This window comes from Eutrigla gurnardus (genome assembly GCF_963514095.1).
Source record: "Eutrigla gurnardus genome assembly, chromosome: 14".
Taxonomy (NCBI): Eukaryota; Metazoa; Chordata; class Actinopteri; order Perciformes; family Triglidae; genus Eutrigla; species Eutrigla gurnardus.
The window spans coordinates 13,372,212-13,395,948 of record NC_139937.1 but is presented as its reverse complement, the minus strand read 5'-3'; the positions used below and the strand labels follow the sequence as shown (position 1 = coordinate 13,395,948).

Here is a 23,737-nt window from a genome sequence, read left to right as displayed (position 1 = left end):
GATTTTCTGTCACTTTGTGCGTATGCTTTGGGTGGCTAAATCCCAATTAGGGTCGGCTGACACGCCGCTCTATTCACGCCGGGTCCCGCCTGCATACATTTGCCTAGGAATGAACTCCTCAAATAGATCTCCTGCTAAATGCGTCGGACAGCAGAGAGAATCGGCCTGAGTGACACGTTCTTTCTGAGGCGCTCGAGTGAGAAAAGGTATGAATTTATAAGGTACACCGAAACATATCAATTCCCGCGACTTCACACGCTTTTATGCGCGTTCCCTCATGCGAGACAAAGTGAGTTTAAGTCAGGGAAATGTGGCCTGAACAAAAAAAAAAAAAGAAACTTTGTAGAGACTTTGAATACCGAAATGGTGCAGCCCACTTCAGGGAGGGGGGGGGGGAGAAGAGAGAGGAGGCATTTTGAATGAAATCACGCATGAACAACGTTGAATCAGGTGCCCTATACTCGCCTCCTCTCTAATGCGATTTTGAATATTAGTCTGGGTTAAAATCCCAATCATGTCATCTGGTGGGAGTCCCATACAAGCATAATTACAATTCAAACGCGTCGCTAATGTCCCACCCGCATCAAGGCAGCTGGTCTGCCTCTGGTGCAGCTTGCAGCGTTCCCCAGGTTTCTCACAGAGCGAAAAACACCTTCAATACGAGCGCCGGCGATTTTTTAACAGAAAGAAAAGAAAAGCACCATAAGACAAACAGGCCCGTCCAAAGCCCTTTTTTTTCCACCCTCTTTGTTCGAGATGTGAAAGGAATTAATAGCAGGTTGGGATTCTCTTGCTGGACAGAGTTCAACCTGTCCAGAACACCAAAAGCACGAGGATTTAAGTTGTCCTTTTTCACCCTTTTTTTTAAATCGTGCTGTAAGAAGTGTGACCAAATAAATGTGAGAGGTGGCGAAGGTGTGGGCTTACATGCGGAGAAATAAATGGATTTAGACAAACACGGGCTCGTTTCAAAGACGTGGGAATCTGTGAGAAATAGGCCACATTGCTAAGTGGGACAATGATTGGGATCTTTTGAATAGGCCCAAACAAAGTTTATGGGTCGACATAAAAAATGTGTTTTCTTCCGAGCTCGGAGGGGTCTTAAATGGTAGGCCATTGAAACCAGTCCAGGAGAGGTGGTGGTGAACCCTTGGCACCCCTGAAGTATAGTCAGGGAGGCTGAATGAAGATCCCTGGTGGGGCATTGCTCTCTGTATTTACCGCGTTGCTTTGCAGACAGGTTGTTCCTCTATATTCATGGCTCATTAATGGTCAACCAGTTAAATCAGAGCCCCACCGTTTAGACAGTTCAAATCCCCCCCCCCCCCCCCCCCCCCCCAAAAAAAAGGCTGGCAAGAGCCAGGCAGAGCCGCCCATAAAAACGTCCGCTGACTCCGATTCTTCTCGGCTCGTTATTTACGTTTATTAAAGAGACGCGGAGTTTCTTTAAGAGACGCGCACTGGCGGAATGCTGTTGATGGACTCCGCAATATTGTCCCGGAATAAAGATCCGACCATGTAATTAATGTGTCTTTTTCTTAAGAAATAAGGGGGGCGAACAATGGTGCCGGTCAAGCCATTTAATTTCATTTAATCCTGCGTCCCATTTGCCTCCAACACTGTTTTCACTGTGACACCGAGCCTTTTGACTGCTCCTCGGGGCTTCGGAGCGCACAGTGGAGCGGGGAGATTCACCCCAGCGACTTCTCCGCAAACAGAAAGGAAACGTCTTCGGAACCCCCACCCCCCCTCCCTCCACCACCACCACCATCACCACCTCGGAGTATAATTCATTTCACTATGGAGAAGTGCGGGCCTTTAAAGCAGCGCAGGGGTGGATGGGAACCAGCCGCAAATGGCGAGGCGTTAATAAATAACGCCTCCGCGCAGCCAGGCGCAAACATTGCGCCCATTGATGAGATTGTTCGCGTGTCGTTCAGCCTCTTTGACTGGCTGGGGAGGAGAGGGGGAGATACGGAGGGAGGGAATGAATGTATATTACTTTATTTACAGCATGTTTGATCTACTGCTTCAACATACCGATTCCAAACAGAAATCCATTCATGCGCTTATTTAAACTGGAGGATTGTGTTATTTGGCTGTAATTTATTTGATTCCTTCTTTAAAACGTCACATCAAATAGTCCACGGAGGTATGCAACGTATCACTTGTGGACATGTTTTCGGCCTCACGAGTATGGGCTACTTGTCCACAGTGGACAGGTCAGAGGTCAACGCCTTCACGGTCTTATGAGACTCATCACCATATTATCAAAAGGCTCCAACAACTTGAAACAACCTGCTGCATATAGAGCCACATGTTGGAGACTCCCTTCCCCTCTCAAGCCTCCAATCAAAATGCACTCATTAAAAGCTGAGTGTCAACCCAACATGTGAATCCATCATTTAATGCTTTTATGATTCAGGTGGTCTGAAATCATGCATGATGTTATTTGATATTGTGTCCATGATCACTGAAATATGGTGAGTTGGGCTGATGGTCCATCGACAATTGACGTTTTCTGATAGACTGATTGTTGCTCATCTCCAATGCACAGTGAGTGGAGTATCTCAATGTTGTCAGTTTTGAATTTTTATCATTTAATTCAATTTGGGGGTTTTAAATCAACCTTCTGAGAAAATCCACTTACTTTAAATTACACCAACATTAAAAAAAAAACAATTGCCGTCTGATAAATACCGCGATATAGATATAAACAAGGCTGCTTTAGGAGAGATACATGTTTTTCACAGGAGAGGACATTTTTTTTAAATATTGTAAAATCAATCAATTAATCAATCAATCAGGACCCTCAAGTCAATTATTCAAACATCTTGATTCAATCATTTAATTACAATAATGTCATGACTTTGGGTCAACATTAATCACGGATTTAAATTTAACCTATTTAATTATATTTCTGATCTTCCTCTAATGTATTCATAACCCATTTACATAATATTCCTCTCAAGATTGTTGCATGAAATATTGGATTGATTTTGAGGAGCAATTTAAAAAATATATATACATTCATCACTAAAATACTTGAACTAAGAGTTAAAATAATATAATTAAAACACAAAAAAAATGTATTTTTTTTCTCTTGCACATTTACAGAACATACGTGTTGAATGAACGGGGAACCACAAGTGTGTGCGTTGGGAAGATGGTGATGGTGATTCTCCATGTCTCTCTCCCTCTCTCTCTCTCCCTGCTGCTGCTGGTTCCTTTTCAGTACCTGCCTGATCTCAACCCGGCACACGCCGAGAGTCAATAGAAGTTAACAAGTCCTCTAAACTTTCCTGCTCCTTTGTTAAACTACGGGACCAAAGGAGGAGGGAGAATAAAGCACTTTGAAGTATATAAAACCCCGAAGAATGCCAGCCAAGGAGATTTAAAGTAGCCGCTGATTTCCAAAACCTGGCTTGAAAGGGAAGAATAGAAAAGGGCGAGGATTTATGGATAAATTATACAGTGGATTTGTCAGTTAAAATATCGGAACTGTCTGGAGGACAAAGACACATGCTGAGGATTAATGGTCGCTCCGGACCTTTGATTCTGCTCCCTCTTTTCTCCGCTCTTGACAAATTGGATTTTGGGGATGGGAAGGTCGCCTGGCCCTTTGTGTCTCTTGACCGTTTTGGAGCAATTCATTATGCGGCGGGGTGAGGGAAAGTCTCCATGTGACCGGGCTGGCCCGTTTTCCCTCTCCTCACAGCTGCTGGGAGAGCCCAACTCTCTCACACTCACTCGCACGCACACGCACACTCTCCATACTCGCTGCTGCAAACTCAGGACCGCACCCCCCCTCCCTCTTCTCCCCCCTTTAAACTACCTTACAGCACAGCATCACCTCTCTGCACAGAAAGGGGTGGAGGGTGTGCGGAGGGAGGGAGGGAGGGGGGGGCTACCTTGCCTGCTCCATCACTAGAAAAGCCGGAGAGCATAACACCACCGCGTCACTTTGAGGGCGGATATCGGCCGGTCCTCTCTTCCTCCTCCTCCTCTTCCTCCTTGCACTCTCCCACTCGGTCTCCATCAGTCTTCATGGTTCTGATCTCACCCCACGTCATGCAAGCCACCCGGGCGTCCACCACCGTCAGTGTGTTTGCGGACTGCAGCATCCCGGCCGGGCTCCGGATAGGACCGGTACCGGGCATCTTCAAACTCGGGAAGTACGTGTCGGACCGTAAAGAAGTTGGACCCAAGAAGAAGGTAAGTTAACAGCACTGGAAAAAATAGAAATATGTTTATCTCTAAGTTGAACTTCATTCAAAAAAAAAGGTTGTATGAAATATGTCGAGGTGATGCGGGCACGTTGCATTGCTGTATTTTCTAAATTAACTTTATGCAACTTATTCATTTATTACCAATTTGCATCAAATAACTTCTTTCAAACATCTTTACTGTTTTTTTTTTTATTATTATCAAAATTGACGTCACCGATAACAATAAATAACCCCCATAATATCTAAACACACTGTACAGTATTCGCTTTAAATTGAAGCATGTATCATATTAAAACGAACGGACTGATTTGGATTTAAAAGCTGCGCTGTCAAACTCCATCGGGCCTTCGCCTATTAATTGGCCGGGCCTGTCAGGATGGAAATAATTGAGCTCCATTATCGGCCGACTTGTCAGTATGTGCTTCTACTTAACCGGCCTAATGGGCGACCCGGCTCTGCTGTGTGGGATTTCATGCCCCCCAAACGCATCACATTTCACCGCCTGGCGGGCCTGTTATCCCGATGAGCCGTTTAACTGTAATGCATTCCGGCCACAGAAAGATGCCACTGCAGCCTGGAGGCTAAACGACAAATAAGACTAATAAAAGAAATAATATAATACAATAAATAAACAAACAAATGTGATTGGAACGAGATTATTCTGATTCACAGTAGTGGCCGCATATTAAGTATAGAGCAAATATTTCGAAATTAAAAGTCTCCACACAATACAATTTAAAGTGAGCGTCTTTTCTTTTAATCGAACTTTTAAAACACTTATTTTTACACGCACAGGAATAACCAACTTACGGCTGTAATTGCATCCATAACCGCGCCCTCTTATTGTTGGAAGCTGTCAGCGGTTGTGATTGATGCGTCTAAATGCGTGGCCTCGGGCTCGCCGGCGATCATCAGGTGCAATCTCTGTGTCAAATGTCACGCTTCGATCTTTAATGTCCTTGAACAGTTTAGAAACGCTCTGACACTCCTCAAATTCGTTTCCCATATCAACTCAATTAGGCCCGAGTGTCACTCTCTTTAGTAAATTATCAGCAGAGCGGATAAAGACGCATTAAGCGCGTTTTGGTCATGCTTGACCGCAGCACCTCCAGGTAATACCCGGACGTGGGCTGAGAAAATTCGTTCAGGAAAATTAAGACTTGGAAAGAAAAACCGAAAAACGCATATTTTATTTAAAAAAAGGAATAAAAAGGGCAAAATTTGTTTTTGACAGCTATCGCTTAAATATGTATTTAATTATTCGTTAGGGGAGAAGTGGTGGTTATCATTCCTATCATACTATATGGTCATGTGCCGATTCTCACTCATCCCGATCGCTTGTCTCCCACCTTAGATCCGCTTGGTGCGCGGGGAGTTCGTGGATGAGTCGGGCTGTCCCGTACCAGACTGGATCGGATTGATCCGCGCCGCCAGGAACAGCCAAGAGCAAAACCTGGAGGCCGTGTCGGACTTACCTGGCGGACAGGTGAATATTTCCCCACAGCACACTTTCAAGCCAAGTGCCCATCTCCATTTGGGAAGTGCAGTTGATTTAACGCCCCCCTCTTGCTCTTCTCAGATTTTCTACCGCGTGCTGAGAGAAATCCCCGCAGGAGAGGAGCTCAGTGTTTGGTACTCGAACACTCTGGCCCAGTGGTACGACATCCCCACCACGGCCACTCCCACGCACGACGAGAAAGGTAAATCAGACTTCTAATAATGAGCCCGAGAGTTCAGCTTATTGTCTATAAAATGCTTGGAATGACAGGTTCTATGGCTGTGAACAGACTCCGCATTTCAGATGGAATAATAATAATAATAATAATAATAATAATAATAATAATAATAATAATAATAATAAAGTGTGTTTTTATTGAATACAAAGATTCGAACATACTAATTCTGGTTCCATGCAACAAAGTGCGAGCATCTGTAACGAGAGGGCTGCCACTGACACAACATCGACATGTTGAAGGCTCCATCACTGCACAGTTTAATGACTGCCAATACCCGGGATGTCCCTCCTTTATCCCCAGAGATGAAAATCAATTGGATGTTGTTTTTTCCCCCCTCGGGCAGCCAATTTATTTATTTTTGCTATGCATGCACTTATTGAATAAACAGCATTTTCATGAAATGAAAAATACAATTAATCAAAGAATCGAAACAAAAAAAGAAAAAAGGTGAAGTTTGTTTAAATAAAGGGATGCAAATGTTGCTTCCGGCCTACAGCGATGGTATTTCGCCACATTAAGTATTATTTCATCTTCTGTTGTGGAGTATTAATAATTCAATATTGAGGAGCAAAACAAATATTCCGATTGCAATAATATTAGACAGGACATTGAATTCACAGCACAAATAATGAGGCACTATAGTCCAATATCATGTTAAAATACCAACAGATATTAGTTCCTTTTGTGATATGTGGTGATTTCATGTTGGGATTAGTTTGGTCATCGCCATGTGCTTGGTCTTTTAATCCGTTTGTTTGGGCTAATGATAATCTGGCGGTTGCGCTTGGAGATTATTCCCTAATCTCGAGAAAACACCAGCTCATCAGGACGTAATCAATTCGCTTTTATAAAAAAAAAGAAAAGATTATTATCAACGGACAATTTACAAGAAATTCCATCAACCGAAGTCGATTTTGAATTTTTTATTTGGCCTTTGAAGGGCCTCTTCACCCTTATAATAAGCAGAATGAAGAAGGTCGAAATTATATCATGCTTGCACTAGGGGAAAACATGGATCGTGATAAATGTAATACGGTGCTTGAAGTAAATAATAAAAGGCAATTAAAAATGGAATTTGACGCGTCTCGGCGACCATGGATGGAAAAAAAGGAGAAGAGGCTGGTGATTCGGTTGTGAGACGGAGGTTAACAAATGCCATCGCGCCATTAATATTCATGTATTCAAAAGCAAATAAATTCAAAAACAAGTGTTTCACGGTGAATTAGGTGGATGCGTCAAGGTATTGTGGCCTAATGAATACTAACTTTTATATGGGGTGTATATTGCCCTGATTGTCCGGCCCAACACCGTGTGCGCTCCTGGACATACGCTCGCTCCCATTATTAGGCGTCAACAGATGGGCCGCCGCCATTGTTTTCCGGAGACTTGCGATTTCAAGCAACAGCTGCTGTCACTTCCACGGGAAAGCGCACAGACAGGGAGAAAGTCCCGCATTCAATGCGTCGGTTTGTGAGCGCCAGATTGGGCAGGGCGTTTGCTCTTTTGATGGTGGCCATAAACAATGGCCCTTATGAGGATTACAAAATCATTACATCTATATTAACCTCTGAGTGCTCCACTTGGGGGTCATTCAAATGGCGTCCCGTGGCTGTTACCATTTGGGACCAGATCTAAGAGACCGGATCATATCCATTATGCTTATATTTGAATTTTCAAGTGATGGAAAATGTTGCTCATTAAATAGACGAATTCAAGGGCAGATGCTATATTGTAATGTAAACATTTATGTGTTTCTATGATATTACAACATCTGTTCAATTTATGTGTTTAACATGTTATGTTAGTGGGGTCACTTGTGTGTAAAGGCGCTCCCAGGTCTTTTACCTACAGGTTGCTAAAGTATTTTACGCACGGACCTGGCATTTTACGCACGCGGTTATCTTGTCGTGTGATTATTTTCTGGCTTCACGCTTTGTTGGGTGACTTAATGATCCGCATCCATCTGAGACTGAATGGCATGTCCCCTGTTGTCTCTACAGGTGATGAGCGTTACATCTGCTGGTACTGCTGGAGAATATTCAAATTCCCGAACACACTCAAGGCCCACGTCCACTTCCACTGCGCCCTGAGCAACGGACGAGGGTTCGTGAACAGCGAACAGACCAGAGGCACCGAGACCTTCAGCAGGTCCCCGAAGTCTGGAGACATCCCCAACACTTCCACCTCTCCGAGGAGCGGCCACAGCAACTCCTCCGTTTCGGAGTCCGGCATCAGGCGGGCCGTGTCCTCTTCGCCGTTTCCACACAAAGTGGGACCGTCAAAGAAAAGCAGTTCAGAGGAGCAGGACAGGGCCCTCGACATGAGCGTCACCTCGGCTAGGAACCAAGGACACATCCTCGGCCTCGGCACCACATCCTCGGTGCTCAGCAGCATGGGCTTCCACCCGGGTGTGCGCTCGGCCTTCAAGCCCACCGGCGTCTCCAAAGTCCCCGGCGCGGACGCCTCCAGAGAGGACGCCAACGGGAAGCTGAGCACCCTGGGGTTCGGCAAACTCCTCGGAAACATGAAGCCGATCCGCAACGTGGGCGAGACTCTAAACGGAGGAGGGAACCACCCTCCCAAGTGCACACCTGCAATCATGGACTCCGCATCTCCAATGGTGCCGTGCACAAACGCTATCCGGGGCTTCCCGTTGCTGCCACACGTGGAGGAGACCTCGGCTTTTAAGCACGTCGAAAGCCGGATGCACACCGGCCTGTCCCCGTCCCGGTACCCCCAGATGCCCCCCGGACTGCACTTTGAGCGGTTCTCCCTCCCTCACTTCGACGGTGTCAAGACGTACGGGGGAGACTGTAACATCCCGCTCATGCCCCTCACCGTCTACAACGGGGAGCTGCTGTACAGCTCACCTTACTACCCGCTGAAATTCCACTTCAGCAACCTCCTCAAGTACCCGGAGTCCATGTCGTACTTCGGCACGCCGTCGCTGAACCACGACCTGGGCTCGATCACCAACATCGACCGGGAGATCGCCATGCACACGCAACAGCTGTCCGAAATCGCGGCGGAGAAGAACCGGACGAGGCTGGACTCGATTCCCGCCGGGAGCGCCAGCAACGCCGGCTCCGGCAAGCCGAAGAAGGGACACCTGTGCCTGTACTGCGGCAAGCTGTACTCGAGAAAATACGGCCTGAAAATCCACATGAGGACTCACACGGGTTACAAGCCGCTCAAGTGCAAAGTGTGCTTCCGGCCGTTCGGGGACCCCAGCAACCTGAACAAACACATCCGGCTCCACGCGGAGGGGAACACGCCGTACAGGTGCGACTTCTGCGGCAAGGTGCTGGTGCGGAGGCGGGACCTGGAGAGGCACGTCAAGTCCAGACACCCCGGGCAGACGGTCAAGAAACTGGACGAGAAACCGGGCCTGTTCGAGGACGCGGAGCAAAAGAGCGACAATGACAGTGACGTGGACGTGTGCTTCACCGACGACCAGAGCGACCAAGAGTCGAGCAAAAATAATGACTGAGACATTCCCACGGGCCATAGACTTTAAATTATGTACACAAGAAAACATGTTATTTAGTCTTGTACTAAATCCTGATCCCCCCATAATCTCTTTTTATATTTGAGATACTGACCCAAGAATCTGTGGCACCAAATTATCTTAACTAAATGAGAATTATTACCTTTTGAGTTAGAGGGGTTTTTTTTGTTTGGTGTTGCATTATGACATATTCGGTAAAAAAATATATGATCCATATATTTAATTCACAATAATCAGGCAGGTAAAATGTTCTTTGTCTTGCTCATGGACACTGCAACAATGTATCACTGCTCTGACAAATGATTTGGGTTCTGGCACGCGTTCTTAACCTTTGCTAAATTAAAGTTCGCCAGCGGTCTATAGGCATTTTTCGTTTACGTCAAATGCAAAATAATCATATTTTCTTATGCAAATGGGGAAATATGTCTTTCTCTGCTGCATCTCAAAATAGTGACAATTTTAAAAGCAACTGCACAAAAAACGAGAAGAATTACCAAACATCCCTTTGTAGACATTTCCAGTCGCTTAAAAAAAAAACAGTCAATGCTGAATGTGTTCAGCAGTGTAAAAAAAAAAGGCAATGGGTGTATTTTTTTTTTTAAGTCTGAGGAAGGATCTATGACTAAAGGCCTAATCTATAAAATAATAAGCACTACATTCCATCACACTTGATATGGACGCATTCTGGTAAATTATAAGCTGCAAAAGAATATGATTCTTCCTTTTTGTTACTTGTTTTTTTTGTTCTTTTATTGTGGAAATAATGACAGCATTCCCACATTCCCCTCTAAACTGTCAGTTGCACTTTAAAGGCATCAATGGGCATTTCATTTCAACAGAACAGATGCATAATGATTCTTCTAATCGAATTTATTTTCAGGTCTTCATTGAAAATCTCGGATTGCAGCGCCTCACTGAGTAACACACTGTACTTAAATTTGCACTTTCTTGCCGAGGCACGCTGTTCTTAAAGAAGCAGCCAGTAGCAGCAGCGCCCCGTTTATTTAAGGAAATATTTCTAGAGAAAGAAAAATTGTATTGATTGCAGTTATAGCCTATGTAAAGACGTGTTGAAAAATATGATATTTCACAGTGGAGAAGTGTTGTATAAGTTTGTTTATAAGTGATATTGTCTATGAGCACAATATTTACCCCTGCCCATTAAGTCGTTGTTTTTTTTCAATAAATTTAATTTAAAATATAAAAAAATAAGTTGTTGGAGGTTTTCTTTTTTTCCATCTGTGAGATGTTCCATGTATTCCCCGATTAAAATCTATGAAATGTACTAATATTTTCATTAAGTTTGGTGTTTTGTTTTGCATTACCAAGTCAGCCCTAAGAATGTGGTTGAACAGAAAATATGTAGATGTTATATAGTATTTTTTGTAGCAGTAATAAATCCTCATCGATGCTCAGTAAGTCGGGCCTGTAGCTAGAAACAATAATGTACAGCTGACGAGGCAAAGCTATAGCTTAATGGGTTTTATTATGTTTATTATAAATTAAATCATACAATAATGATAATGATAATAATAATGACATTATTAATTATTTTTATAATACTATATCCCTGAGGAATAAGTATTCGGATGCTTTACTCAAATAAATGGAGCAATACTGAAAAAATAATTAAAAATAAAAAAACACTTTCAAACAGTTCGCCCTAAATTACTTTTGATTCTGCAAGTACAGCTGGATAATTATAGCCTACTTACAGGCAATTCACCCCAAAATCTAAAATACATATTCGCCTCTTACCTGTAGTGCTATTTATCAGTCTCGATTGTTTTGATGGGAGTTGCCTGGAGATGTTCATAAGTGTTCTACAACAGTGTTACACTATCATATCACATGTGTTATAAGCAATTTTCTGTTGCCAGAGAGAGAAGCACATTTTCACCAATTTATACGCTGTTAGTTGAACCTTTAATGAATCATATTTAATCAGCTCATAGCTATAGCTGTCAAATGAATGCAGTGGAGTAAAAATTACAGTTTTTCTCTGTGAGCAGAAGAATAAAGTGGCATAAGAGAGGAATAGTTAAGAATGAAGTATTCATTCTTACATATTTATAAATAATTGCCATACAATACTTCAGGACTCTCAAACCCTAATCTTCAACATGTCTTAATTATAATTATTCAGGCATTTGTTTTTCGAGCGGTGAAATAAAAGCTGCCGCCTCCATTTTGCATGTGGTGGACTCAGCAGGCAGCAGGCTTCATACACATTTCTACTCCACTGACCCATCAACACACCTTGAAAAGAGAAAAACAACTGCAGCCATGTTGGAGATACAGAGTGGGCGTCCCACAATGACAGTGGCTGGCAATTTAATACTTTAAATTGGCTGCTGGTGAATGACCGTCTACTTTCTACAAGATGTGAAGGCAGTTAAGATAGGCGTGACCTTGACGTGGCACACTGAATCCACTGAGAAAAAGCTAAAGAATCTGCCTATAGTGTGTCAACATATTCAATCTATTCGGCCTCTTCGGTTTCACCTGTTTTGTCGGGGTGGTTACACTGGAAAAACACTTCAACTCCAAAATACAGACAGCAGCACACATCTGAATGCATTGTATATATATGCGACACCTCTCACTACTGGTGCATCATGGATCGACGTACAATACATTCCCTTCAACATTGACTAGTAGGAGAGACTTGTAATAATTGCTGTTGGTTTCTCAATATCCTATTGATTTTATAGGACCAAAATAAAAAAATAAAAAATGTAATCATAAGTTCTTAAATTAGACATGATGCAACAAATTGTGAAGGATAATCAAAGCAGAAGTTTCAGCCGCTTACATGTGTACAATGTTCTCCATCATGTAACAAAACGCAGAACGTTCTTTCAGTGTGTGTCACATTTAAAAGTGCCCTCACAATAAATGAGAAATGAAAACGGAGTGGTGCTTGACCTCACTTGCATTTCATTAACTCCGAGCAGAATTCCATCTGTGCTCAGGCTGCAAACTTACTTTTACTCACCAGCCTTGATGTGACGGTCACGGGGTTAACACACCCAAGAGATCTGAAAAACAAAACAAAACAGGGGACTCCTGAATGTAGGCCTAAGCAGACGAAACATGTAAATATGACAACTTTGGAGGTTGTGCGATCACGTTTCCGTCTAACTGCATCTCCCACACTAAAATCCATCCAACAATAAAACTAAATGTCGATGTTTAACAAGAAATTTCCGTGACACAGTGAACACACACTCACTATCTACATTCATTAGAAAGTGGCGGCAGCTGAGTGACAACATGGACAGCCTGGGCATCGATCTAATATTTTTGACCGAATACCTCAAAATCGATATTGCAACGATATTGTAGGGTTGACTATTTACGCAATGAGATCTTTTGAAAAATAATCATCTGTAATGTGAATATAATGACAAAGTGGGTAAAAGGATATTAATGGAACAGCTAGAAAAGCATGGTATGTTCAAAAAATTACATCATTTGCAATAATGCAGCCTTTAAAACCAGTAAAAGACACGTATGCCATATTATGATATCCAAAATCTAAGACGATAACATATCAGGATATCGGTATAATATCGATATATTGTGCAGCCTCTGTGGTGGTCCTCTGCCTGCAAATAGTGCCCCAATTCTGTTCGGTGTCAACGGACTAGAGTGGAAGCTTTGACTCCATCTCAGAAAAAATTTGGCCTTTTCCTTCCAAATAACAACCACCCAAAGTGGAGCAGTCCAGAGATCCAGAGGTTTTTTTCATTAGTGAGGGTGAAATGGATGATGGGGTTGAGTGCGAGTCAGGTGCCTGCGATGCTTAAGATAGAACTGCACAACAAAGCAACGCTTTCGATTTGCCGGTTGATCTTTGTTCACCTGCTGGTCACGAGCGTCGGATCGCGTCTGAAAGAATGAGATTGCAGATACGAGATACAAATTAGATTTTCCCGCATGGATGTGACCTCACTCTTAACCATAAGAAGAGTTCAGCTTGGTTGAAAGCAATTATCCAGAAAGAAAAAAAAAGAAAAAGTGAGCTGAATGTAACACGATGCGGTGACTTTCTTGGCGGCTCAGAAGAAGAAAAGGCCAGTTTGATACACTTAAAAATATTTCAGCAGAATGTATAGCAAACATGTATTCTCATTATGTTTGGCCACAAATGCACACCATGATTCAACCTGCGGGAATTATTGTAATTAACTCCAAAGTGTTTTTGCTCTCAGCAGGGAAGCGGCTTGAGAGGGTAGGAGCTGTCTGTCCCTTTATGTGTCTGATGCCCTGTGTTCACTGTATTATATGAACTAGACCCAGGACTCTCCACTGTTGGTCTCCACATCAGTCTGGACCTAGTCCAGTCACTGTTTGCATTTCAAACCCCCTTTACTCTCTCACACTATAACACCCTGCTCATCCCCTCCCACCAGCGTTTTCAATCAATTAGTGCCGTTCATTAGTGGGAACATTGGGAGGGGGAGGGGAGGGGGGTCTGATTGAGAGAGTTTGACTCCCAGCCTAGAATTTGATCCAAAACCAGACTTCACCGGCAGGCCAACCATAAAACCGAGGCCGACTTGTTTCCAGGCTACGATTCAGTCTCTTCAAAAGCCTGATGTGGGTAACCTTGATACACAAGAATCCTTTTCACGGTCCAAGCAATGGATGAGACGCGGTACGGATAGCAGAGTCATGTCGATGTTTAAAACTACTAAATAAATCATTCAGAGCATTCACTATAAAGACTGGACACCGTTGAACTGAAAAGGAAATGTTTCATTGAATAAAATGTTCAACAGAATGTTTTCGTGGGGAGTGTAAAATGTTACATTATTCAACAAATGCCCTTTTCTAAAATGGAAAACTGTGCAGGACATTCAGCATAGACAATAATTCAGAAACAGATTAATTATTTGTTGCACTGATGATTACAAAAAGAAAAGAAAAAAGGAGACAAAAGAACAACAACAATGGAAATTCTCATTTGCTAAAATGAGATGCAGTGATCAGGTGAAGTCATGAAGCCCTTTTATTTTATTTTTCTCTCTCACTGAATGTGTTGCCGCATGTGAAACAATTAAGCCTCTATTTAGCTGCTTCTGATGACATAAAAATTTGATTAATGCCAAAGAGCATTACAAGTAAAGCGGTAAACATCAGGTCCAAAGGTCCTAAGGCATCTTGATTGACATGTGTGTGTGTGTGTTCAACATTTTCTGCATTGGAGAGTCAGCTGGAAGGTCAGCTGGAAGGTCACTGTCAGTCACAGTACAACACAGCAACAAACACTTTCATTGAACCATGCCCTTTCGGATCCAGACCCGAATGGCTCAAGATGCAAAAAACTGTGCATGTGCACAATGCATGCTGATCGAGTATGTACTAGTATGCAGTATGTAAGTATGCAATTTTGAACACAGCACATTGGCAAATGTTAATATGCCATGCTAACACAAATGATGAAATGTTAAAATAAAAAACCTGCTAAACATCAGCATTGTTACTTTGAGCATCTTCGCCTGCTGAATTTGGCACGAGATACCCGTCTGTGTGATGACGGCAAACTCAATCAACCAGATTTTAACACAGCCGCAAGGCATTGTCTCTCATCAAGGTTGTGCGAGTTTCTTGTTCGTACCGCTGCAACTGTCTCTCTCTCTCTCCAGATCGACGAAGGAAGCCCAGAGACAATGGCCACAAGGACAACTTCAATGACGACACTCAATAAAAATGTATAAATAAGAACATCTACCAGTTTGACGAATGAAAGACTGTATAAAGATACACATTCTGTGTCAGGTTTCTCACACAATCATCAAAATTGGAAAAAACAACTCGTCGTTATGTGTTCTATTGCCACTTAACAGGTTCACGAAATGTTGAAGAGTCCATAGTCTTCTGTCACTATACCAACAAGAAAATCATGCAGCTTAAAAATCTCAAGACTTATCATATTTTGTGTAGAATGAGGGCAGCTGGATAGTTTTCTTCAAATCACAGGAAGCTCCTCATATGACGGATGCAATTACTTTCTCTCTGGTCAGGCAAAAGGAGTTTGGGTCAGCAAATGCAACCATATTAAAGGGTCAGGTCACCTAAATTACAGAAACACTTTTTTTTGTCACCTACTATCTAGTAGCACCTAGCAATGCAGATACGTTTTTATATGTCGGTTTTGAAATATTGGTTGAGATGTCTGCTGTGACTTCAATACAATGGGAGTAAGTGCAATTTTGTCTTTGGCCCTCATAGCAATGAAAAAAAGAAATATCTATGAATAAATCTAGCAGCAGCATGTCTTTACAGAATCACTGTCCTTGTTCCTCTGGGTGATTCATAGACCTTGCCGTAATACATTTAGAGCTACTGAACTTTCAACTGTTGAAAGAGTCCCTACGAAAAAAACTACTCACAGGGAGAATACAGAGAAAGTGTTCCTGGAAAGACACTGCTATTGTTTTTTTCTTCTTCTTTTTTTTTTGTAAGTATCATTGATGGATCATTGATGGAGTTCATTGATGGAGTTCAACCCCCCTCCACTGTAGAGGGATGGAAGCAGAGACAGATTAAACCCTGGGCAAATAAAACTAAGAGCGGAGACATTTTGTGTAATTTGGATGAACCCCACCCTTGAAATATAAGCTTATAAAACATTACGATAAACCGATGTATGCCAAAATAATCATGATAGGAACATAATGTGTGCCGTGATGCAAATACAATCTGGTTTCCACATTTGAGGCCCTTTAAAAATGTGTTACAAATCTTATTGTTACTTAAATTGGATGTTTGACCTTCACAGTGCAGAACCATTTATGTGAAGAATAAGAATTTGACCGTAGAAGGCTGTTTTCACATTCATCTGCTTACTCTGAGCTCACCTTCAATTTAGCTTTTGGATGGACAAGAGAATTTTTATGACATCGCAACTGGTTTAGCACCAATTGCGGTCTCATATCGAACTTATGTCTATTTCTTTATTCGTACGAGTTCAGATTCAGCAAACTCTCCTAACTTCAGAAAACATGCGTAAATGACCCACGTAAACATGATGAATACCACCTGTATGTAAATGAGCGTGCATTCATGAGAATTGTAAATTATAATTAACGCCCCAATTATACCTTAAGGCTACGAGTCCTGCTCCATGTCTAATATTGAAGTCTTTCTTTTGATATCCACAGGATATTGTGAGGAAAGTATAATAGCAGATTAATTACACATGGCTTCTACAGACAGATCTAGATAACTAATTGTGTTCTTACCAAAGAGAAAACTTAAATCATGAGAAAATGGGAGAACAAACTATAAGACATATATTAATAAAAATTCCCCACTCACCCGATGGGCGGCCTTGTGCTTCCTCCTTCAAGCTCCGGGCTTCTACAGAGGCCTGAAGGTTCTTCAGTATCTTAACTGTTCCTAGGACTGTGCTCTTCTGGACAGAGATCTCTGATGTTCATCCTGGAATCTGCTGCCGATCACCACCGGAAACACTGATGACTTTACTCTCCACATCTTTTCTTTCTCCTCTTTCAGCCCTGAGAAAGTTCCTTCTTCCTGATGTTGCATCTCTTGGGATAGCATCTATTATCAATCACCAGTTTATCAGTCTGGATCAGGAAGTCCTACAGGATCTTAGCTGGTCATTCTCCACCACCATAGGACGTGTCTTCCATTTTGACCTCTGGGTTTTTTTAGCTGGGTAATAAATTATTTGAGCTGTGAAACCAGGTGGATGCTCATAACTTCATGGTAAGAGAGACAACCAAAAGCATGCTTGAGGGACAGGTTTGAGTATACACTACCTGTTACGACTAGGACATGATTAGAGATGGATTAGTCCTTGTTCAGTCATATTCATTTTTTTCAGTCTGCTGCAGCACCTGCTTTTCTCACAATGGAGCACAGACAAAGGAGAAGAAAACACAATGTGATGTTACCATGTTGTTATTTCAAGGCCACAGTCCGAGTTCTGCTTTATCTAACCTGAACAGGGAAAATCTTTCCCTTTTGTTTGTTTTTTTGAAATCATATAGCATGTTTTCTACACACCTGAATATTTCAGTTGACTGAGTTGTCTGATGAAGCATGGTTGGTTAAACAAAAAATGTGTCTCTGGCAGAAAGGCAGCGAGTGCTTGTCTCAGTTTCTCAGCCTGTTTGAGGTCTGATGTTGAGTGACTGCAGCGCTGCCGGCAGCCTGCTCTCCTGGAGCAGGTAGACCAGGAGACGAATGCAGGTAGAGCCACGCGCACAACTGGTCGGACAGCGCGAGAGAGATGGAGCCGCAACGCGCACGCAAACCCAAACGCACCGCCTTCAACTTAAAATGACCCTGCTGCACACACACACTGTCCACATATCGTGAGGTAGACCATGCAGACCTCCTGGCAACGACACGGGTCTGACAGAGTGGATTTGAAGTGACGGGGATGGCAGTCGCCTCTCCTGGAGCAGGTAAACCAGGTAGAGTAAAAACACACAGCTGGTTTCACAGAGCTGCAAAGATACACATACAAGGGGAAAAACGCATGGAGGAACATGAAGAAGACACCAATACATGTTGACATGCATGTATCTAACTGTTGGAAGTTAGACAGCGAAGTAGGAAGGACAGAAGTTGTAATCAGAGAGATAGACATCTGCCGTTCACCGCCTGCAGCATAGAGGTAAGAGGAACTGGCTTTGTTTTAGGGAGAAATCCCTGCATTAAGCAGGAGTGCAGCATGTACTGGCATTTGAACTGGCAATTTTCAGTCCTGCTCACTAATGGAGTCAGACAGAAAAGCTGGAAAGACGGCAGCAGGAGAAATAAGTTGACATTTTGGTCTCAGATGGATAAACAAGGAGACATGAAGGTAATAAGGCCGGTGCTTGCAGAGTCCACAGCCTCAGCTTCAGTCAGCGAGAGGCTATTAGGCCCTGGTTGTGTCCCGGTCTGTCAGTTGTGATAGCAGCAGGTAGAAGGTCGAGACTGTGGCACACCAGCTGTGGCTCACTGGTACCCTCTCCTCCTCCGTCCCTCCACCACCTCTGCAACACAAACACATGCTAAACAGCCCACTGTCTACACTGCCTCCTATATTCAGCTGCAAATGAGCCGGCTTTGGGCCCCAGCCCCGTTTGATGTCATGAATAATGAGGATGAATTTTCATTTGCGCAGGTTTCTGAAAACTAAAACCCCCATTGTTTAAGGCCCTCACATCAAGCAGTCAGGTCTGTGAGATCTGGAGTCCATCCTTGTCCAAGTTACAATAATAATTCAAACCAACACATTAACAGATGTAAAATGAATACACTGATCTTGTGGCTATATCAGACAGGCAAGAAACGTTGACTTTCTGAGGAATGGTACATTCAGTATTGCAGCATGGGAAGCATCCAATTGAGGTAGACATGCGGACCTAACGGCAATGATGGACATCTTACAAAGTGGATGTGAAGTGGTGCTTTGACATGCCAGAAAACATGAAGCTCCCAAAATCACACAAATAATAATCCACATTCACATTCAGAAGGAGCATGTGTTAAACTTGAATGATGGACGAAACGTGATGGCCTGAGTATGACCCCATATATTGTGCAGTAAGCTTTAAAAGGTGGTAGTGCCACAAGGCTGGCACGACTATGTCGACAAAGCACAGAGTAGCTCAGATAATAACACAAACGGAGAGGTTATTGACAAAAACCACAACAATTTGTTTTGCCTTAAATGAGAAGAAATACAGATGAGAACTTTACAAGCTCTGTGTGTGTTAAGGAAGTAAGTTTAACTTGTTGTCCGTGTTTTTGTGCGAATCAAAATGGACATAACTGACTTATTTATGTCTTTAGTTTTACTTCTTTGCCAAAAAAAACCCCACAGCTCTTGACATCAGCTGCAATAGAAGTTGACATTTGCCAGCAGAAGACTAACATGACATTTCATGCCAGACGCGACTGTGGCGCCTTGTGTCATTTGCTGCGTGAGCAAGTGATTCTTCTTCTTCACGTGTGACTGTGCCCCAAAGTTGGAGTACTGTATGGACATGGAGCAGAACGAAAAACAAGCGTGAGGCAGTAAAAAGTAGCAGGTCTAGCTCTCATCGACTGACAGGCGCGTTAAAAGTTGGATTTAATTGAAGCCCACAGGCTGCTACAAGCTGCTATTGACAGTCTGCTTATGCCAGTCTATAAGGGAGTAACAGTTAACTGGTCAACTTATCATCCTTGTGGACGTTGTTGAGGTGTGAATCAGACTGGACTTCAGACTTGAGATATTTTGTGTCATGTATTTTGTACTTGACAAATGAGCTGTACTGCTGGAAAAGCTGTTTATCTTTGAGTTTTGTCTGTGGGAAAAGATGTGTTGAATGTGGTCCATTGATTTCCTCATTACCCTCAGCCTACTAAACAACCAGGCGACTGCTAATGCACTGGTCACTATTATTCAACTTGCTGGACCACAGTCCCCAAGGACAATTGTTGCTGTGTTGTTGTACACAGTGTGTGAGAGTGTGTGTGTATAGGGTGTGTGTTTATGGTGTGTGTATACGGTGTGTTATGTAGAAGTAATAAAGTTTTCACTTTTGTTCATAGCAAACATTCTAAAATTGGATTTCTTATAAACACACAGCAGGTGAGCAACGACAATAAAACCCCTTTGCTATGCTTTGTTTTTACTTTATTTATGAGGTTCTCAACCACAGCAAGTAGTTTAGGTCATTATTGCCATCTTACATTTGCATGTTCTCCCTGTGACCCCATATAATTCCTCTTGATGCTTCTTTTTAGCCATGCTAGCAACCACTTCCATAGACTGAAATCAGGATTATTCTGTACAGAATAATTGCGATTCAAGATATTATCCTGATAATCATCAAAAATGTTTAAAACTCATAAAATGGCACTTAAACATACTGGTATCACTTTACAGAGACATGACGATATTTACGAATATCCCAATAATGGCTCTTTTTTATCGCAATCTGCGATAAAATCAATTGTCCCATTCCTTATCACAACTGCGGATGAATTGTAATCACTTTGGTGATCAATTTTTAATCTGCTAAACAAGCTAAGAATCAAGATGGTAGATAGCTTAGCATCAGCATGATAGTGTTGCCATTGTGAGTGTTGACATGCAGACGTTAGCACTTAGCTGAAAGTACCACTGTGCTCAAGCCCATCCTCACAGAGCTGTAGCATTGTTGTACACTCCGAGTCTTGTTCTTCTTTCTAGGGCATTCAGGTTCAGGAGATTAAAACTCCCTTTAAATGTAAATGACTGTGAATGTGTTTCTCCATCTGTATTTGATAGCCCAGTGTTAGAAAAAAAACACATGCTTCCAGTGAATTGACTTCAGTTTATTCAGATTTCCTTTCAAGTGTACTGTTTTGTGTCTTTCACTCCAAGTGTCATTGCCATGTCAATCTAGATGGTGTTTTTCTCGGCTACTCAACTGGGAAAGGTCCACCTCCAAGTTTTCACATACAAGCAGCAGATGGGAGCAAAAAAGTCAAAATGAGGATAATTGTCAGACAAGTAAGTGCATATTGTTGATGAGAAGCCTCTAGTGTTCCACAAGGCTGCCATGAATAGTATTCTTGTATTTCTGCCCCATATTCAAATGCAATGAATGTAATGTATAGACACACAGTACGTCTATTAAATCTAAAATACTGTGAACTGCCTCACCCAACTAAGGGTGTGCGCTTAAAGGAGCAAAATATTTTCTCTTTCACTTCCTTGGGGGACAATCATTACCAAAGATTACAAAGGCTAACTATTTAAACCCTTGCTCCTATTGAAAGCCAATTCCTACAGACTGAAGAACAGAACTTAAAAAAAGAAAAAGAAAAGGAGGGGAGAAAACAAAAGCACAAATAGACTCTGAGAGAACGTGGAGGAGAGAAAGAGGATGGGTAAGACAGAGAAAGAGACGGAAAGAGCTAGACACGTACAGAGAAAGAGATGGGGAAGAGGAGGCTCTTTTGGGGTGCAGTGGGCTGTGAGACAGGTCCATTCACTCTGATCTAAACACTGTGTCCCACTGTGCATCAGTGCTCTCACCCAGGCAGCCAACACTGTGGCCACAGACTCAAAGTTAACCAGTCAACTCCATTACAGTGCAGGGGGCGTGTACAGACCTGCCACACCAAAGGGATCACGCCGGCCGGCCAAGAATATTAATTGCTTTTAAATGAAGTGGAAGTCTCTTTATTGGGTGTCTGGTGTTGGTTTGTTATCTGCGGGGCTGAAAAGGCCTCGCTGCTCTTTGGTCTTGCCGCCTTTGAAAGAGAAACTGACTCTGGATGAGGTCATTGATCAGCGGGGGCTGTATACTCCCAGTGGGTTTTTGTGTGTCCTGCCCCTTTAACTACTGCTATTGTACTTTGCCCATTCAATCCTCAATGCACTGTGGTCAATAACCACATTTGTTAATGATGCTTCCTCCCAAATGTAGGTTCAGTCCAAAGTATGTTTACGTACCATGATGTTCAAACATAAGACTTTTAACAGATACAGAAATGATGCTCAGTGTGGCACTGCAAGGCATTATTTAATATGTTAAAATAGTTTTTTTTTTAATTCAGCAAATCATTAATTTCTCTAAAAAAAACAACAAAAAAAACAATGAGCCACACTCACTCATTTGTAAACGTGTTGTAGGAGTCACTGAAAAAAAACATCCATTGCTTTACAGACATCGGTTTCCCAAGGCAAGTCATGGGAAAAGGTCTCTTTGGGCCCGATGGCATCACACAATGGACCCAGAAGTTATATTTCCACAGGTTGGCCAATATGTATAATTTGCTTCACAGCCTGGTACTCTTCCAGGGGGCTTAGTGGCTAGAGGAGACAACCTGCAAGACAATAGGTGACTGACAGAGACAGCCAAGGGCATCAGTATGTATGTCAGTAAGTTTTGGTAGTAGCTTGTACTGTAGAAGAAGCTAACACAAAACTGTAATATAAAAACTATCAAAGTCAATAGCGGCTACCCCCGTTGGTCACCTGACTGGCACTTTGCGGGTCGTAGCAATCCGTCAAGAAAATCCCCAACAGTTAGCCTTGAAAATGTATTTCTATTTTCATGCTGCTGATGCTCAGTATGTGAACACAAATGTATCCTGATCTTAATGTATGGTATTTTATAGATCATGACAAATGAAGATTGTCCCATCACAACAGATACCGTAACAAAACAAAATATGATCGCCATGAACAGCGCACTGGGCTTCATTATTTTTGTCCCATTGGTAATTCATCGCCGCCTGACTGTGACTGAATGCATTTCCACCTGTGAGCCCTGTCGACACTACAATGGCTGCTGTAGCTCAAATCATGTACAGTGTGTCCACCTCTCTGGTCCCCACTGAGCTCCCTGTCTGAGTCCTAGCAGGCTAGCAGGCGGAGAGGATAGAGGACATTATCTATAATTCCCTGCGCTGTCTCTCTCAAAAGGGGTCCGGGCTCCAAACAAAGCCCTGCTGCTCAAAAACTCTGGAGATGAAGACGAAGCTGAGGTTTCACATCCCCATGAATAAGGTTAGATATTAATCCAGCTAATAGAAGAAAAAACATGCTACAGGTTGCTTTATCAGCTTCCTTTGTGAGAGTATTTCTTTGTGTTGCGGTCTGGCTGGCTTCTGAATAGGACCCCCCCCCCCCCCCCTTCTTACTCTGTCCATTGAAAAAAAAAATGGCTTCTAAATACAAGCTATTAGAATATTTGTGTAGATGAGTAATACGTTATTAGTTGCAATTACTGGTCATCTATTAGTCCGGTAGAATAGACTGATTAGGCAGCAGGCCCTTTAACTTCTGAAGAAGTCATTTGGAAGACTACCTACCTTTGACAAGGCAAAGAAAGGTTTCTTTTATTCAAGCCATATCTGGCTATTGTACTAACAGACATGTTATAATGGGATTACTAGCGACGACAGTGGACTGATAAAATCAATGGTGAACGCATCATTTTGTATAATTCACAGGTACTGGAGATGAGAAGAGATCTTGGATAGTGAGAGGGCACTTCAAACAGGATGAATAGGCAGTCGTATACGCATTACACAACCTATACTTAATGTAATTTCCTGCATATGGGAAATGGTAGCAGGAAAATTACTTCCCCAACGTCTGTTCAAAGCGACTTCAACACATTTAGACTTCTGGAGTTTTTGGGGGAGCTTCTTGCAACCACGCTTGCTGCAAAATGTTACTGTTAATGTTGGCCTGTCTAAGGGTGACCTGTGTTTGACCTTGGAGAAATTGGAAGCATAGCCTCCTC

The 23,737-nt window shown here is 42.7% G+C and overlaps 2 protein-coding genes across 2 annotated transcripts in view; one reads left to right on the top strand and one right to left on the bottom strand.

The window, feature by feature from the left end:
• Positions 1-23,737, bottom strand: part of pnisr (PNN-interacting serine/arginine-rich protein) — a 157,996-nt gene that overhangs the window by 49,369 nt on the left and 84,890 nt on the right. The window lies entirely within an intron of this gene.
• On the top strand, positions 3,976-9,998 carry prdm13 (PR domain containing 13). Its single transcript, XM_084026424.1, has 4 exons — positions 3,976-4,215; positions 5,584-5,715; positions 5,809-5,929; positions 7,966-9,998. Exons 1-4 carry the CDS (start codon positions 4,048-4,050, stop codon positions 9,453-9,455), a joined length of 1,911 nt encoding a protein of 636 aa, XP_083882550.1. The 5' UTR covers positions 3,976-4,047; the 3' UTR covers positions 9,456-9,998.